Here is an 18,652-nt window from a genome sequence, read left to right on the forward strand (position 1 = left end):
TCTTCCATCAGTCTATCAGAGATCCACATGTTTAGCCTAGAGCTGACTAGGAAGACAACACTGAAAATCACTCAAACTATTCCTGAGCATATGACTTCATTTTGAATGTACAGTAAAATATACTATTTTATTACTACTTTTATGAGCATTCATATTTACAAAGTACATATAAATACATGCTATAAAAGTTTATGGAGCTGAAGTCAGGCAGCACACAACAAAAATGAAACAACTCAGCATTTTAGATCGCAAGTTCAAGCAACAGCAACATAATTTAAATTGCTTAATTTGTTCTCTTGTATTTACAGTTTTTTAATGTACACCATAATAGGCAAGAACTATGAAGAGTCATGACTTAGTCCAGGGGTAGACAACCTATGGCATGCGTGCCAAAGGCGGCATGTGAGCTGATTTTCAGTGGCACTCACACTGCCCAGGTCCTGGCCACCCATATGGGGGAGGCTCTGCATTTTAATTTAATTTTAAATGAAGCTTCTTAAACATATTTAAAACCTTATTTACTTTACATACAACAATAGTTTAGTTCTATATTATAGACTTATAGAGAGAGACCTTCTAAAACCGTTAAAATGTATGACTGGCATGTGAAACCCTAAATTAGAGTGAATAAATGAAGTCTTGGCACAGCACTTCTGAAAGAAGAGGAGTACTTGTGGCACCTTCGAGACCAACACATTTATTTCAGCCTAAGCTTTTGTGGGCTACAGCTCACTTCTTCCAACGCATAGAATGGATCCGAAGAAGTGGGCTGTAGCCCACGAAAGCTTATCCTGAAATAAATGTGTTAGTCTCTAAGGTGCCACAAGTACTCCTGTTCTTTTTGCAGATACAGACTAACATGGCTGCTACTCTGAAACCCGTCACTTCTGAAAGGTTGCCAACCCCTGACATAGTCATATGTCAAGTAACAACTCTGATGCTGGTCCTTGGAGCAGAAGATTAGCCTCTACTATATAAATATTTTCTTTTTTGCTTTGAAAAGGTGGGGCCATATCCTCAGTTGCCGTAAAACTGTGTCATTCCATTGGCTTGGATTGACACCAGCTGATGATCTCATCCTTCAATTCTTTGGTAATTGTTACACTACTATCTCTACTTTCCTGTCTTCCACAGAATTCCAGTCTCCCAAAACAAACACTTCATCCCAAACATGGTCCTGAAACAGTGCCCAGTCCTTGTTGTAAAGTTACTTTCTGTGCCACATGACAGCAGCGTTCACTATCTGGAGTTATTTCACCCATTCCTGAAATTGGAACCCAAATAAGGTGAAGTAGAGCAGGACAGTGCTATGGACAGTAGGTGGAGATGTATATAAGTGACTGAAAAGAGACTAAAAATGTATTGGTGCTTCAGCAGAAAGCATGTGGAACACACCATGTAAACCTTCTCTCCAGGGGCCTGATTTTCAGTGGGAGCTACAGAGCTCAGCACATTTGAAAATCACAATCTAATGGGATCCATCATTTTCCCTTATTCTTCAAACCTCATAGGAGAGGTGGGACTGATCAGAAAGTACAGAAGTTTCATCTAGAAAGTTTGTTGGAGAGGAAGAGGGAGAGGAAATCACAACAGAGCAATAAGACAGTTGTCAAGTTCCTCAGAAATGTTCCGAGTAGGCTGGAAAAAGGGCCTTGAATATAAATTATTGGGAGAGGGGGAAAGGTTCAGGCAACAAAAAAGGCTTAAGAGATCATTATAGATGCCATATGTATGAGCCTGAAGGTTTCCTTAGGCATTTAATGTGGGACATTCTGGACAAGGAGTAACCATAAAATCAATCTATAGCTGTCCCAGACTGACTAGAAAAATGCTATACTAAACACTCCATCTTTTCTGTCCACTGATCAGTTTGTTTTAGCCAAAGAAATTCTTTAGAGTTAGGGAAAGCAGTGCCACAAAACACAGTAACTTCAAAAGTATAGGGCAATGGTTACTTCTGTGTCTTTGGTCTAGACATTGAAATAAATGTGTTATTATCATAATTCTTGGGCTACCTTGCTCCTGACAACTCTCATCTCTTCCTGCTGACCAGGTAGGAGAAATCACACTAAAGAAAGATATGAAAAAGAAAGACTCCAGTTCCCAGGGACAGGTGTCCATGTCACGAAAGCCACCACCACAAATGGCAGCCTCAGCAATGAGAGGGAAGAATGGTCTGAAATACTGAATTACACAGACCTGAGGAGGAGGGCTGAAAGGGGAAGGCTACCACTCTCATTGCTCAGGATGTGTAGACAAATAACTTCATTCAGTAGGGCTGTCAGTTCACTTTTCACCAGCATGACAGTCACAGCCTTTTTTTAAAGCTATGAAAGAGGAGCTGATTGAAGTGAGAAGTTTGGAATTGCTGGGCTTTAACTCATTCCTGCTCCTGGGAAATGGTAACATTACTCCACTGGGCTTAATTTTGCTTCCAACATTTGAGGGGAAAATATTTTCAAGGGTTATTTGAATCCAATTACTGTCACTTGTAACAGTGTGATTTTATGTAGACAAAACCAGGCTACTGTCTCACAACAAACTTATCTTTACTGAAAAAAAAGGGAAGAAATGCATCTTTTCTCTAAACCATTGTGGGGCTAACCCTGCAAGCTATTCAGTAACTTCAACCTCCATTGCATCACTAGGAGCTCAGAATGAACAGGAGCTTTCAAGATAAAGGGCCCAATCACAAGAGAGTGAACATAAGAATGGCCATACAGGGTCAGACCTGTAGTCCCATCTAGCCCAGTATCCTTCTCCTGACAGTGGCCAGTACCAGAGGCTTCAGAGGGCATGAACGGAACAGGGCAATTATCAAGTGATCCATCCCTGTCATCCAGTCCCAGCTCCTGACAGGCAGAGGCTTAGGGGCACCCAGGGCACAGGGTTGTATCCCTGACCGTCTTAGCTCATAGCCATTGATGGGCCTATCCTCCATTATTTATCTAATTCTTTTTTGAACCCAGTTATACTTCTGGCCTTCACAACATCCCCTGGCAACGAGATCCACAGGTTGACTGTGCACTGTGGAAAGAAGTACTTCTTTATGTTTGTTTTAAATCTGCTGCCTATTAATTTCATTGGGAGACTCCTGGTTCTTGTTTGTGAAAGGGTAAATAACACTTCTTTATGCCCCCCTTAGTCATATCTTTTCTAAGCTGAACAGTCCCAGTCTTTTTATTCTCTTCTTATATGGAAGTTGTTCCATGCCCTTAATCATTTTGTTGCCCTTCTCTCTACTTTTTCCAATTCTAACATTTTTTTGAGATGGGATGATGTGATGGAGTATACCAAACCCTCGGAGGTCCCCTGCTGAAGGCCTCGTGGCCCTGCCACACCCTGCCCCCCAAAAAGGGCAGTGGAGCGAGTCCTCCAAAGTGCCTAGAGTGGCTGTGTGGGATACAGCCAACCAGGGCCCAGCAGCCTCGTATAAGAAGAGGTGCAGGGCCAGAGGAAGATAAGTTCCTTGCTGGAGCTGTAGGAGTGTGGATGGTATGTTGTTGCCTGACTGAGCTACAGAACCCCAGACAGGGCAGTGCTGCCAGAAGCTGCGGAGAGTAAGAAGGACCCGTGAGCTAGTTGCTGGGACTCTGTTAGGACAAGGTCCTGAGGTAAGGGTGAAGACAGCGCAGGGCTGTGGGGAAGTGGCCCAGGGAATTAGAGAAGCTGTGCAACACAGTTAAAGGAATACAGCAGATGGCTGCAATCTACAGGGTTCCTGGGCTGGGACCCAGAGTAGTGGGTGGGCCTGGGTCCCCCCTACCTCATCCCCCATTAGCCACTGGGGGGAAGTGGCCTGGACAGTGAGGCACCCCAGAGGGGGAACTGAACTATAGTGACCCAGATGGAGAGCCGTAGCCAGGAAGCCCCAAGAGGGCAAAGCCATTGTCTCCAGGGAGGGAGCCCTGGGGTGCTGCTCTATCCCAGAGGAGGGATAATCAAAGTGTGTGCACTTGGCCAAGGGGGTGCTCATGAGAGATGAGTGCACGCTGTTACAGGTGACCAGAACTGCATGCAGTATTCCAAGTGTGGGAGTACCATGGATTTATATAGTGGCATTATATGATATTTTCTGTCTTATCTGTCCTTCTCTGAACAGTTCCTAACATTCTATTCGCTTTTTTGGCTGCCACTACACACTGAGCAGATGTTTTCAGAGAACTAAGCAGGATGACTCCAAGATCTCTTGCTTGAGTGGCAATAGCTCAAAACATTAAGAGGGTCACCTTCTGTATGACATAAAGCAGCAAAACCTACAAGGTGGACTTTAAGGAAAATAGTCTAAGACTACAACAAAGGCAGCTGTATAAAAATATTCAGGCCATATCCTTGGCCTATCACCAAATGAGCGGATGGCAATTCTGTAGCAGCGGTATGATCTTAACTAACAGAATCTCTTCTGATTCAGAAGATTACTTCAAAACATTCTCTGCTCCCCAAACCAGTCTGATTTTGTGCTCTTCTCTCAAGAATCAGACTTTAACTTTGCATAGATGAGCCTGGCCAGTTCCATTCTCTTATAAAATCAACAAAACTCTTCTCCATCAGAAAGAAAAGCAAATCTGTCTCACCCTATATGGCACATGTGTGTCTCTGCTCAATGGAGAGTGTATGGATTTGATTCTCCTCTCACACACTGCAGTGTAAATCAGGAGTAACTCCACTGAAATCAATGAAGTTACATGGGTGTCAGTGTGAGAAGAAATCAGACATTTTATGTTTTCCTAACCTTATTCGCTAGAATCTTCTTACATAAGCAAGTGTCTACTCTTTGAGTAAAGACCAGTGGAAGACATTTGTCTTCAGAGAAAAATATTCCCTGTTGGCCCTGCTAGTTTAAGGTCCAATGTACTTAAATGTGCAGAAATTTGCAGCAAGAACAATTTTCTACAAGATTTCCTGACCAGGAAAAACCATGGTCCCTCCACTCTCCAGCAGTCAGCAATGCATTGCCAATTTACTAATTAATTATTCTTCATTATTTAAATGTACATGATGTTTGCTTCACACCATTTGTTTTTAACTTCTTGTCCCCTGTTGGTTTCTTGGAAGGAACATAATTATTAGCATTACCATTCTTCTTCAGATTTGAACATGCCTGTGTTTTTCGCCCCTGGGTGGGGGCAGCTGAACTATGGAACTTGGGGGATTGTTTGAGGGGTCTAATATTACCAATATCCTGAATACCAACATCCCGAATCTTAGAGCTGCTTGCACAGGCCTGCATATTGAGAAGTTGCAGCTTGATGACTGATCTCTTTTTCACCTCATTCCTCATTTCACAGGCATGTCTCTGTGGGGCTGACGTGCCACCCATAACCTCAGCAACTTTTGAGTGACTTGGATATGCATTTAACTGGCTATTTTCTTCACAGTGTACATCTCTTCTGTGAGCTGAAAGGCTGGTGGGGAGCTTTATAACACCTTCTTTGGGAGTTAACTGCTTATTAGGTGAAGGGCTATGCAACGATTTGCCTTTGCCAGGGCTTTTTAGGGTCCGAATGATACTAGGAGCCGTCTGAGGCCTAGCTTTGGCTGTCTTTCCTTTCTCGTTCTGTATAGTTTGCACCTGCAGCCACTCCAGCTGCAAAAGCCGATCGATATATTTCTCAATGAATCCTGCTGGTTGTGGTCGAGATTCCGATTTACACTCTGTGTTAACAAACACTGCCAGCTGCTGCAGGTCCCAGGAGTTGAAAGGAGGTGGAAGGAAGTCAGGATAATAATATATTGATTCTTTATAACCTGCATCAAAGAGGTGTTCAAAACATGCTGGGTCAATTTCTTCAGCTCTGAGGTTGAGTTCCGGCAGTGTGCAGGGGGAAGGGGGAATAGGAATTTTTTCTGAGTCAGAAAGGTCACTGGCACTATCCTCAGCAGCATCCTCTTGAATAATTCTCACTGACTGAAAGTCAAGAAACATCTCATTTACAGAGGTCCTTGGATATTTAGAAGTGCAAGGGACAGCTTCAGTCACATGCTCTCCAAGACTTCTTTGAGTTTCTCCTTTTTGATTGGAATAAAATCTTTGCATCAGTGCATCTTCTGCCTTACTGGAGCCACCTTGTGAATTCCCCTTCAAATTGGAAGGGATTCTGCATAGTCCAGATTCACTTTGCCTTCTTTCCATGAGGTCTTTCTTTGCCCCTCGTACTTTGTACAGTGATGTGCAAACACTCATCATTCTATATGAAAAGAAAGAGCACTTACAGTTAGATCATTTAACCCCTTTTGGAACTCCAACTACCCCAGGGCTTGCTAATTCCACAACCTCTGGAGCCCCAGTTGCGTCCACAAGATGAGTCAAAGACTGAAAATAAAAGATAAGAGAATTGGTATGACTTGAGAATCTATGAATGAGATGACATTAATATTAAACTTGCAGAAATAACCTTGCCTAATGTCCCATTTAATGGTTTGACTATTTTGATGGACATCACTTACAATGTGTTTATATGTACAGTGTAGAGTATATAGAAGCAAATTTGGATCTGCAGGAAAAGGGAGGCTCTTGCAAGAAGAGATCTGAGACAGAAATAAAATAGCAAATAAAATAGCTAGGTTTTGCGGGCCCTATCACCAACTCATGTAAACTGATGTAGCTCCCTTGACTTCAACTGAGCGTTGCCAATTTATACCAGCTGAGGAGCTAGCCCTCTGTGGGTTAAATGGTTAAAAACCAGAAAACTTCTGCTCTTAGCTCCTAAACTGTAAATATAGACATTAGCCACCGTTTGCCCATGGGTACAATGAGGTGAACTGGAGAGATCAGTTTTTAATTATACTTAGACCAGGAAATAACAATGGTAAGCGTGTGGTTCCTGTTGGGAAATGTTATCTTTATAAACACAACTGACTTTTTTTTTTTCTTGCTGTCTCCTGTTTCATTCAAATCTGATTTTGACTATAAAGCTCTTTGAGGCAGGATAGCAAGGTTCCAATACTGGTAACTTAAATCTGTGTTCCTGATAACTGAACAGGAAGGGTGATATCATGGCCCCAATTAAGTCAAAGGCAAAACTTCTATTGACTTCAAAGCCAGTATTTCATCTGAAGACTTATGTGCAGTTCTGAAAAATCTATGGACATCAAAAGACAATATAAAACACTTTACCTGTTTTGCTGATGAGCCTCATCTAGCCTGTTTCTTTCCTTGTAAAGAAAACTTGGTTGACTGTCATCCTGGGTGCAATGGAAAGTCTAGAAAATAGATGCAAATATGTGTACCTAAAACTGTAATAAAGAACAATCTGACATAAAATATAAGCACATTTTTATATATGCAAAGGATTTGAATTGATTTACCTTTTTGGTGGTATTTAAAATACTTTTGCTTAAGCTGCTGGGAGAAGGTCTCACAGGAGAAAGTGGTTTCTCTAGTCCTTTGGTACTTGGATGTCCCTTTCCACCACTGGAACTAGCAATAAACAAACAAGATATTGTAATTAATTAACAAGATACTTGACAATCACAGCTTCAGTACAGATTTTCAATGTACATGAATTTTAAAAAGGGGGCAAGAAAGAGAAGGTCATAATTACACTGAAGTGTTCCTTAGATTTAAGGGATTTCTCATTTATGCTTCACTAAAACTTTTTCATGCATATTTGGTGGTCCCTTTTAATTTACATGCCACATAAGTGCTTAACTCACAAATAGATAATTCAACAGTGATACTTCACACTTTTATAGCACCTTCTATCCAAGGATCTCAAAGCAATTTACAAACATCAGTAATTAACCATATTGCTATTGTTTTGCACAGTGCATAATACAACGAGGAACTGGTTCATGACTCGGACTAGGTGGTTCCACAATACAACTAAAGTAATTATAATAATATGCAGTATTAAGAATATAGCAAGCCAAATCTTGCTTGCCTTTTTTATGTGCATAGTGCCAGTGATGCTCAAGGGATTACTCATGAGAATGTAAGCAGAATTTGGCTCAGAATGTGCAGTCTGTTACAATATTAATAGAAGCTATTTAACAACAGTGGCACAAAGTAAAATTCAGTTGTGTGTGATTACAGGGTGGTGCTTAAAGCAGGAGCAAAAAATCCCACACACATTCAAACTGAATGATATGCATTACTGACCTGGACAATTTGACATTATAATCCAGAGAGTATTTCCTTAAATAATCCAGACTCTCTCTGGGGGCACAATAGAAAAAAAACAAAATATTTTAACATTTAAAATAATGCATTCTCTAAGAATAAGAAAAGTTGTATTTGCACTGCACATGAGCACTATATCTTTTTTTTTAAAAGAATGCTTGAAAATGTCACTTCAAAACAACCACCATATTTTACCTCCACGTCTGCTTTCAGATGGATTGCAGTAAAATTCACTTCTGTCAATACATAGTATTCATTTTTAGTTGGGAGTCAGTAACGTGTTTTGTTTGGAAAAATGATGTGTTGCCCCTTTCATGGATTATAAAATAATGAAAGCAAGTCCCAGACCCTCCAGCATGGAAACAATCACCTCTAACTTTGTGACCTGCGCATGAACTATCTGATTATCTGTTTCGTTCTGAATAAACAAATAGATAAATGAAAATGAAATAAATGACCCTGGCTCACCCACTGAATCACACAATCAGTTAGATACTAATCTGCAATAATTACGTATTTCCCTAGCAAAGAGAGAGAAAACAATTTCCTTACATTACCATTCCTTTGTGGGTTTCATGGATTTGGCTGTCCTTTTTCAGTGTCCCTCGTTGCAGTAGTAAGGGATAATCTTGAATGCCTGGTCCCATTATTATTCCTTTTAAAGAGTACTTGCAAGTTACACTTTTTCTTTTACATCGTTTTTCACAATCTTAAACAAAGGACTCCAACCTTTTCTGCGTACAAGACAGAGTGGAGTGGATACATATATCACCACATCCTCTGGATGCAGTAAACAAACACCATGCACTCCCCCCAGAAAACACGTGATTTAATCTTTATAACAGTAGGATAAAAATACTCAGCTAGCCAGCTGTGCTGGAAAACAATATTTCCCTCCCACAAAGCTTGCTGAAGAAGCAGCTGCATTGTTCATCTGCTTATTGCTGATCTTTGCTGAGCTGCCATTCCCAGGGCTATTGAACAGAGAGCAGCACAGGGCCCCCGCCCCCGCCCCCTTCCTCTTCCTCCCTGAGGAATAGGTTGACCATTAGAAGTGCAAAGCATTGTGGGTCAAGGATGGCAGGGTGCTACGCATACTTTTCTACAGGAAGCTCGGCGGCGGCTGCTGCTGCAATATTTATCAGGCACAGGCTGCTAGTCACTCCTGCCAAGCAGACCCTGGATTAGGGGAGGCTGTGCCAGTACCGTCCCAAAGCATGAGTACCCCTGGGAATTTGTTGACAAACAGGGCTCTGCACGCTCACTTGTAAAAGCAGAGGGCTGTATTTAAATGCACAGCAGCACTGGAACAGCGACCCTTCGTACTCTCCATTGTGATTTAACTTCCTCTTGCACAGAAGTATTGGGTGGAGCTGAGTCGCATTTGCCAATGGGTGTGGGTATCTCTGCTTTTATAACAAGAACAGGTGATCAGGCACCTGCGCTTTCCCTTTGAGCTGCCCTTTTGTCAACAAAAAAAATATGCATAGACCTTGCATATATTTGTAAACACTGGCAAATTTTAACACTACATCCATTTCATTTTTGCTTCTCCTTCCAAAACTGCAATCCTAAATCTGAATTGTATATCGAAAATGCCTGGACTAGAGCAGTCTATCGGCTGCTCTCTCTTATCCCCTTGAAACTGCATTCTCTGGACCAGTGATAAAGAGAGGGAGGTGATGTAATTTCCAGAAGGTGACAGATAACCAGTTCCAAAATCCCATCCCCTCACATGTCCTCGGTTCTGATGTAGCAAAATGCAGTTTCTTAAACATTTCGCTCTTCATCAGAAATCTCATCCCTTGGACCAGGAGAGAGGACACGTGGGGATGAGATTTCTGATATGTTTCTCTGCCATCCTTCCGCAATTGCTTCAACCACTTGTCTTCTGCCCTGGCAGGGGATGTGATTTCTGATTAAGCAAAACATCTCAGAATTTGCACCCTCAGTCTATTCTCGGTCTTGTCCCCCTGCCTCCTCCAAGGGAGCAAATTTTGCATCACTCTCCCTTCAGAGAATTTTGCATCACTTCTTTGCTTTAAAAGCTGATGACTTTTTTTGTTACTTTTAGTAAACATTACATTTTACTTGGAATGTCTCAATTCTAATTGTACTCCAGTGGGGAATAATATTTTAAATGCTACTCTATAAAGATATAATGATGAGCATTCTGTTGGGAAGGAACACCTGTTCTCATTTTCAGGTAACAAGAAGTGGGCAGCATTATCTCCTGCAAATGTAAACAAATTTGTTTGTCTGAGCGATTGGCTGAACAACAAGTAGGACTGAGTGGACTTGCACTACAGTACTTGTATTAGGTGAATTGAAAAATATTTTGTTTTCCAGTGCAAATATTTGTAATAAAAAATAAAGTGAGCACTGTACACTGTGTATTGTGGTGTAATTGAAATCAATACATTTGAAAATGTAGAAAACATCAAAACATATTTAAGTGATATTCAATTATTTTTAATCATAGACTCATAGACTTTAGGGTCAGAAGGGACCAATATGATCATCTAGTCTGACCTCCTGCACAAAGCAGGCCACAGAACCCTACCCATCCACTTATATAACAAACCCCTAACCTATGCCTGAGTTACTGAAGTCTTCAAATTGTGGTTTGAAGACCTCAAGCTGCAGAGAATCCACCAGCAAGTGACCCATGCCTCATGCTGCAGAGGAAGGCGAAAAACCTCCAGGGCCTCTGCCAATCTGCCCCGGAGGAAAATTCCTTCCCAACCCCAAATATGACGATCAGCTAAACCCTGAGCATGTGGGCAAGACTGACCAGCCAGCACTCAGGAAAGAATTCTCTGCAGTAACTCAGATCCCAACCCATCTAATATCCCCTCACCAACCACTGGGCATACTTATCTGCTGATAATCAAAGATCAATTGCCAAAATTAAACTATCCCATCATACCATCCCTTCCATAAACTTATCAAGCTTAGTCTTAAAACCAGATATGTCTTTTGCCCCCACTACTCCCCTTGGAAGGCTGTTCCAGAACTTCACTCCTCTAATGGTTAGAAACTTTCGTCTAATTTCAAGTTTAACCTTCCTAGTGTCCGCATGATTAATCTTTTTAATTGCTTGACAGCCCTAATTTATTTTAGAAGGCTGACAAACTATGGAATAGTATAAAGTAGGAATCCTCAAACTGGGGGTCAGGACTCCTCAGGGGGTCGCGAGGTGATTACATGGGGGTTTGTGAGCTGTCAACCTCCACCCCAAACCCAGTTTTGCCTCCAGCATTTATAATGGTGTTAAATGTATAAAAAAATGTTTTTCATTTATAAGGGGGGGGTCATACTCAGAGGCTTGCTGTGTGAAAGGGGTTGCCAGTACAAAAGTTGAGAATCACTGGTATAAAGGCTTCTAAGTCTGCAGATGTGACAGTTTAGCATTCAGCTCCCTCCCCACACACCTCTCTTGAGTCCCAGTGTGCATTTAACCTTCTAGCTGTTAGAGATTTGACCCCTCCCACACAGGCCTATGATTTTTTCCTCATGCCTCAACTTACTCCACTGAGGCTTCTGTCAAGCAGGTTCTCACCTTATAGGGGCAGAGACTCAGATTGAGGGCAAAATACATACCACTTGCTCCTTTATTCTGGTATTCTCCTTTCCAAATTAACCCCCCGCCCCCCATGGGAGAGAAGTTTTGTGGTAATTTATACAGGCACATAACATGTCATTCGCTGCAATGGTACCACTGTGAGGCTTTTCAGTTGTGTTATCACAGTGTAACTGAAGCTGGCATGTGGTGACAAACTAATGCCACCTAGACTCATGGCAAGTAGCACAGTTATATGCACCAAGATGTCATGCAGTTTTGAACTGGCAACAGGACTTTGGTCATGATTACCAACAGCATATTCTCTCATCTGTCTCCTCAAAAGGAAATCACCTCTGTTACGCTGTTTCTGTATACAGTATGATTGCCATAGCTTGGTTGGAGATGAAAGGGTGGGAAAGTGGTAGCAGCAGACAAAGGAGATAAATTAAGAATATCAGTGTTGTGTTACCACAGCTTTCCCCAATAAGGGCTGGAAGAAAGGACCATTTTCTGAGCTGCATAGACTTCTTTCCCCAGGTGTTGCTATGCCCATGAAGAGGGTATAAGATTACCATTGACCCCGTGGCGACCCATGTGCTCACCCCTAAGCCAGAGGCCAGCATTCAAAAACACAGCTGTACACAAAAACCATGGCAAACAACAGCCAGAATCAGTGATGTCCATGCATATATGTTGGTTTCTGACAGACAATCATGCTGACAGTGAAGTAGTCTTTTCAATTATGAAGAAATGACACAAGAATGATCCTAAAAGAATAAAAAACAGTCAAGATGAACTCTTACGGGGAAAACTGAGAGCAAGTAATCACCATGCCACATGCAAGCCACACACAAGGCAGCATGCTCTGATTTGTACTGTAACAAGTGTGACATGCACTTGCAGAAATGTCCCTACTCTCCACACAAAGCAGCTGTTTCCTCATGCAGCTCACTCTGCTTATCTGGCCGCAGACAGAACAGGAGCCCCGTGAGCACTCTGTCACAATCACAGCCCCTTTGGCTTCCTACCTACCATCTTCCTAGTCCAGCATCTTTGTCCAGACGGCAGCTGCTCCCTCTCACACACACCCCCCATACCCTCCAGTAGCTGCCTTTGCCCAGGGAGGGGAAATCATAGAACTGGGAGGGACCTTGAGAGGTGGCCTAGTCCAGTCAAGGTAGGACTAAATATTAGATCATCCCTGACAGGTGTTTGTCCAACTTTCTCTTAAAAACCTCTAATGATGGAGATTCCACAACCTCCCTAGGCAATTTATTCCAGTGTTTAACCACCTGACAGTTCTGAAGGTTTTTCCTAATGTCCAACCTAAACCGCCCTTGCTGCAATTTAAGCCGGCTGCTTTCTGAAGGGAAGGGGGAGCCAGAGCGTTTGCAAAGCAAAAGCGCTGCCCTGCGAAAAACACACCCAGCTCACCCTCCCTGTTTCTCCCCCCCACCCAGCCAGCTAAGGTGCCACCAGGGACTGTCCCCCACCCCGGGCCACCCGCACCAGCCCCGCTGGGAGGTGAGGGCTGCTCTCAGCACACGCAGCAAACCCCTACAGCGGGCAGCCCCTCGCACTGCCCTGGCAGCGCGGCCCGGCCAGGCCCGGCTCCAGCCCGCTAGGGGAAGCACAAGCAGCCCGGCCAAGACTCCCGCGCCGGGGCCGAGAGCAGGGAAGTGAGCGGGGCCCCCAGGAGCCGGGCAGCAGAACCCCCGCAGAGCCAGAGCCGCGCTGGGGCGGGACAGACCCTGGGACAGAGCCCGGCCCGCCTGCCCACGCCCAGGCGGGGGGAGGGGAAACCCGAGGGGGGGGAGCTTCCCCCGGCTCCTGTGGCACCATTATAAACCCCACACAAACAATCCACTGACGCACTGCGTACAAGTCTTCTCCCGCCTTTTTGCCTCCCTCTCTCCCCCTTTGTCCCGCGTCCCCCCAGCTCCTTCCTGCTCTTGCCAGCAGATCCCGCCAGCCCCTACGGGCAAACCGAGGGGGCCGCCCACGCGACAGCGGCGTCGTTTCCGCTAATGCGCATGCGCTTAGGGGAGGGGGGGGGGCGGACCGTACGATTTGTCGCTGAGGGAAGGTGCCTGGGAGGAGGCGCTACCATTCTGGGACAGAGGGGGCGTTGCACTAGAGCGTCGGAGGGGGCGTGGCCTGCGTGCCCATTTTGCAAACCAATCTGCCCGCTGACGCGCAGAGCGGCTGGAACCCGGAGCGCCCTGGGATTTGGCTGCGCGGCTTGCAGCGCTCGGCCTGCGGTGGGGCTGAGTCTGGCTCCCGCCCTGCAGCGGACGGGCGCCGTAGGAGAGTAGTGTGAGGGGCGGGGTTACAGGTGGGCTGCAGCGCCGCCTCTTCCCCCCACCCCAGACCTGGATTCCTGCTTCTCCAGCCAGTGACACTGCAGCGATTCCTCCACGCGTCATCCTGACAGCCTCCAACCTCCTCCAGCCTGTGCAACAGCCTCCGTTCTGCAGCCCAGTGACCTCCAAGACCCTTCCAACCTGTGCAGGAGGCTTGAATCATCCAGCATCAAGTGGGACCGCTTCGACCCCTGCTCCAGTCAGGGCAAGCGTCTTGGAGCCATCATAACAGCCTCCAGTCCCTCTTGAGTCTATGCAACAACCTGGAACCGCATAGTACCCACCACAGCAGCTTGCAGTCTGCCTTCAACAGGTGCAGCAGCCTTGAATCCGCCAGGATCCAGCACAGCTGTCTCCAGCTTTTGTGACAGCCTCAAGTCCACCTTCATCCAGTGTGACAGCCTTGATCCCACCTAAGCCTGTGCAACAGCTTCGAGTGCTCGTGCTCCACCATTCAGCGTAATAGCCTTTTAGCCTTGAATTCTCTACCCTGTGAGACGTGTATCCTTCCATCCAGTGCATTAGCTTCAAATTCTCTTCAAGCTAGCGCAATAGCTTCCAGATTCCTGTCATCCGTTGCAACAGCCTGTACCACTTCAGCCAACGCTAGTTACACCATCCAGCGCAATAACCTCAAATACTCAGTCACAGCCTCTGTGACTGCTGTCATCCCGGAGCCCCCTCCCTGTCACAAAAGAGACAGTTTTCAGTAGCTGCAGCACCAACTTTGTCACCTTGCCTTCAGGAAATAATGGAGGTACGTGTCCCTCGGAGGAGCCCTAGTTACCTCTCTGATCTGTATCAGAACATGCTAAGGGCTGAAGAAGCATTGGGTCCAGGACGGTGGCAGCAGGAGCACCAGCCACTGCGTGGCAGCAGCGCCAGTCTGAGCACCCCACCCAAGAGGGAGCCACATCCAAGTCATCTTCAGAGCAGCACTACTATCAGCTGTGACCCACACCTGCAGCCTATCATTCGCCGACGAGCCAGGTCTTTGCCCACTTCCCCTGAGAGGCTGAAGAATACAGCAGCACAATGCCATGTTCCTGGGTGCAAGAGAAGCCGCATAAACCGTGTGAGATTTGCTGATGCATTGGGCTTGGAGCTGGCTGAAGTGAAAGTCTTTCAGGTTGGGGAGGACCCATCCATCCCCTTGCATGTCCTCTCCAGGCTTTCCATCAACTCGGACCTTTGCTGCAGCCAGCTGGATATGGAGATCACCATGCAGTGCTTGGTGCCTAACTTCCAGCAGCCTGTGGACTGTGTGGACTTCTCCACGCGCCTTCATCAGCAGCTGGTGTGTCTAGAATGTGTGACCAGCTCAGACCTGGGGCTCAGTGGCACTATCCAAGTTCTCAATTTGGCCTTTGAGAAGCAGGTGTCTGTGCGTTACACCTTCAACCAGTGGAAGAGCGTGCATGAAGTGTGTGCTCATTGGCACAGCAGCAATCCGGAGGTGGATGGGAAGGGCCAAGCTGATGTCTTCACTTTCTTTCTTCCCATGCCTCCTTTCCTCCTCCAGCTGTGCTCTGTAGTCCAATTTGCAGTGAGATATCGTGTCAATGGGCAGGAGTACTGGGATAACAACCAAGGTCAGAACTACAGCTTCACCTGCAGGAGTCACCTTCTCAAGATGCCGAGGGAATGTGAGGCGAGCTGGATCCACTTCATCTGAGCAAGAAGGAGATATACGAATATGAAATGGCTGCCGTGACCTTCTCTTCCTTGGTGTTCCTCTCTGCTTCTCTAGCAGCACAGAAATCCTTCAAGAGGCAAAGCTGTTTCAAAATGAGAGTAACAAGTGATCTGTACAAAACTTTTTTGTAAGAGCTTCAGAAAGGATAAAGGACCAAAATCTGCATGGATTTACATCCCCGGAGACTTCATGGGATTCAAAGAGATTTCATAGACAGGAATCAGGGCAGAACTGGCTCAAAGGGACACTGTCAGGCTAAATATATCAAAAGGAAAATTGTGTTACTAATAATACTTTACGTAAACAAAAATTTAAAATTCCAACTTTTTTGTCACCATTTTATACTGTTTAATTTTATACACTTAACTAACTGGAAAATAGGTTAGCTTTACTTTTTTGTTACAGTTTTGTTTGTAGTATTACCTTGGTTCTTGGGCATAATTCCAGTGCTGAAAACACTGCAGGGCAATGTTTATATCCAAATTATTTGTATTCCTATTTAAACACATAAAAATATTTCTATTGATATTTGGTTTTATTATTATTTAACAAAATCTAACTATTGATCTGAAACTATCTGACAGGGTCCCCATAAATAAGGTTTTAACCTGATTCTTTTTCTTTCTCTTATTATTTTTAATCTCCAGTGCTTGCCATTGATACAGTCAGAATGATTCTTGCTAAGATGTGTTTCTTAAGCCATAAGGCTGGCATCCTTGGGGAAGGCCTGATATTTTCAAGGGGAGATTCAAGCAGTTCTTTGGATAAAGTTTTAAAATACAAACTTGTTCTTTTCTTGCATAACTATTTTCACTAAACAAAACCAGTGCAGTTTTTGCACTTTTAATTGCATCTTCCACCTGAGGATCTCAAAGCCCAATACAAATGTTAATGAAAGAAGCCTTACTGCCCCCATGTGAGACAGGTAATTGTGCCTATTTACAAATGGAAACAGACACCAGAGGTTGAGTACCAGGGCCACACACTGAATCAGTTACAGAAACATGGAACAGAGCCCAGGAGTTGCGATTCCTAGCCCTCCCTTCCAATACCCTAACTATTACCATAGTATTTTGAGTCCTAAAATTAGGTAGTTCTGATCTTTTTTGACCAGTGGAACAAGAAGTTATGGGCTCCCTCCTCTCTAGCAAAAAGTGGGGTCTTCAGGGAGGTCAGTGGCATGGCTGGTAAATCCATGTCTGCTTGGATCCATAGGCAAAAGTCTCCCCTCTATGGCAGTGGGAACACAGCAACCACTTGGAGAGAATGGCCTCAGTACTCAGCTTATTGCTTTGCCTATTTGTTGGTGAGGATTTGAGCCTATACATTTTTTGCAATATATGCAAGCTTCAGTTTGGAAAATAGGAGATGACATCTGCAGTTATGAAAATGTGTGAAAAACTTCTCAGATAGATAGATACGTTGTTAATACAGCCTAAATATTAAAAAATGATTTGTGATCTTGGGTGCCTGAATTTGGAGTGCTCAGCTAAAGGCACCTTAAAGGGGACTGATTTTTCAGAAGGCAGGTGATCAGCACTTTCTGAAAATCAGGGCCCCTTTAAGGTGTCTCAAGTTGGATATGAAAAATTGAAGCACCAAAATCACTAATCACTTCTGAAAATTAAGACCATAAGCAACACACACAGCCAGGTGCATACTGATACAAATATGCACACACCTGTGTTATCCAGCACAGCCTTATGTCATTAAACACCTAAGAAGTGATTGGTATCCAACTACTGTGCAACTTAAAATGTTAATGCTTTTTTTTTAAAAAAAGTTCATTAAAGAAATAAGGAACAATTACTTTTTTAAAAGTGCATACATAAAATAATTGGACTGGAGATGTCATTCTAACCTTAATCAGCTTTGTTTTTTTATTTAAGCATTTTTAACATCCTGTCCTAACATTGATTTTAACAAAGTGGACAATAGGTTTTAGAGGCCAAAGAGCTTAAAAACCGCTCTTTTAAATGTACCGTCTGGTACCTAAAGTCTCTAGGTAACTCTTGGAATTCCTCATTTTCAAGTTTCAGTTGTCAATCACCAGCTGAAATTGACAAGGGATATTTCCCACTCTCCTCTGCTGGTTGCCAAATAATCAATACGTCTTAAAATATAAAAATCCTGTGGGGGAACTATCCCAATTAATACCATTAAAAGGCAGATTTGGCTGGTGGAAAGACCAGAGAGTGGCAATCTGAAAATCCAGGTTCTGTTCCCCACCATTCTACTGTTTTCTGTATGACTTTGGACAAGTCATTCAACCTCTCCATGATCTGTTTGTCTTATGTAAAGTGGGAATAATACTCACTTTTTATAATGGTTTTGATATCCATGTATAGAAGGTGCTCTCTATAATAACTGTGTTATAATCTATAATAAGAACACATACAGAACGTATATCATTTCAATATGACTCATTATTAAAGTAATATATGTAATTGGCTGAGAAGCTTGAAACCATCAAATATCTAGTATTATTACACAGGTCAGACCTAATGGACATTTTTTCTTCCATGAAATTATATTCTGATCAGTTGGGGAAACATGTTAAAGCATATTTCTTTAATGAAATGTTTCCCCACAATTTATAATATGGTAGTGTAACCTTAAGGTGTCTGATTCTCAGTTACTCCATAGCAGAAATGAGATAAGATGGCAAATGTGCCTTTAGGCCACTTTTGAACTACCTGTATTTTCGGTATTGCTGGGGCCCTGCTCTTGTGGGTCCTGAAAACCTGAGAACAGCTATGGTGCATTATGGCTGCTCACCCAGCACTACCCTCTACTAGGTCTGGGAGGAGGGCCAGAGTAGAGCTGTTATGACAACTCTTCATTGACCGAGTAGGCCCTATAGGAAGGAGGGATTTTCTACTCTCTTTAAGCCCCCTTTGCATTGC

The 18,652-nt window shown here is 43.9% G+C and overlaps 2 protein-coding genes across 6 annotated transcripts; one reads left to right on the forward strand and one right to left on the reverse strand.

The window, feature by feature from the left end:
* Positions 1–4,121: 4,121 nt before the first annotated feature.
* Positions 4,122–13,581, reverse strand: FAM217B (family with sequence similarity 217 member B). Of its 5 annotated transcripts, none has more exons than XM_030533347.1 (5): positions 13,570–13,581; positions 8,675–8,777; positions 7,309–7,420; positions 7,118–7,203; positions 4,122–6,188 (listed from the first exon to the last, which is right to left on the reverse strand). In XM_030533347.1, exons 2-5 carry the CDS (start codon positions 8,767–8,769, stop codon positions 4,982–4,984), a joined length of 1,500 nt encoding a protein of 499 aa, XP_030389207.1. In that variant the 5' UTR covers positions 8,770–8,777; positions 13,570–13,581; the 3' UTR covers positions 4,122–4,981. The 5 variants fall into 5 exon arrangements, with proteins under 5 accessions (XP_030389207.1, XP_030389205.1, XP_030389204.1 ...); XM_030533345.1 differs by lacking the exon at positions 13,570–13,581 and adding an exon at positions 12,720–12,926; XM_030533344.1 differs by lacking the exon at positions 13,570–13,581 and adding an exon at positions 12,290–12,926.
* A 271-nt stretch (positions 13,582–13,852) lies between these two features.
* On the forward strand, positions 13,853–17,518 carry PPP1R3D (protein phosphatase 1 regulatory subunit 3D). Its single transcript, XM_030533341.1, has one exon. It carries the CDS (start codon positions 14,802–14,804, stop codon positions 15,723–15,725), a length of 924 nt encoding a protein of 307 aa, XP_030389201.1. The 5' UTR covers positions 13,853–14,801; the 3' UTR covers positions 15,726–17,518.
* Positions 17,519–18,652: the final 1,134 nt, after the last annotated feature.

Source organism: Gopherus evgoodei, chromosome 14 (genome assembly GCF_007399415.2).
Source record: "Gopherus evgoodei ecotype Sinaloan lineage chromosome 14, rGopEvg1_v1.p, whole genome shotgun sequence".
NCBI lineage: Eukaryota > Metazoa > Chordata > Testudines > Testudinidae > Gopherus > Gopherus evgoodei.

What these genes read in the sequence shown, in the direction of transcription:
- FAM217B (XM_030533344.1), bottom strand. Translation starts at nt 12,371, where the DNA reads ATGGACATCACTGATTCTGGCTGTTGTTTGCCATGGTTTTTGTGTACA. An exon ending in ACCCACAAAGGAATGGTAAT is followed by an intron (nt 7,421 to 8,674) that starts GTAAGGAAATTG and finishes GTTTATTGCTAG; the next exon opens with TTCCAGTGGTGGAAAGGGAC. An exon ending in TTTTAAATACCACCAAAAAG is followed by an intron (nt 7,204 to 7,308) that starts GTAAATCAATTC and finishes TCTATTTTCTAG; the next exon opens with ACTTTCCATTGCACCCAGGA.
- PPP1R3D (XM_030533341.1), top strand. Translation starts at nt 14,802, where the DNA reads ATGGAGGTACGTGTCCCTCGGAGGAGCCCTAGTTACCTCTCTGATCTG.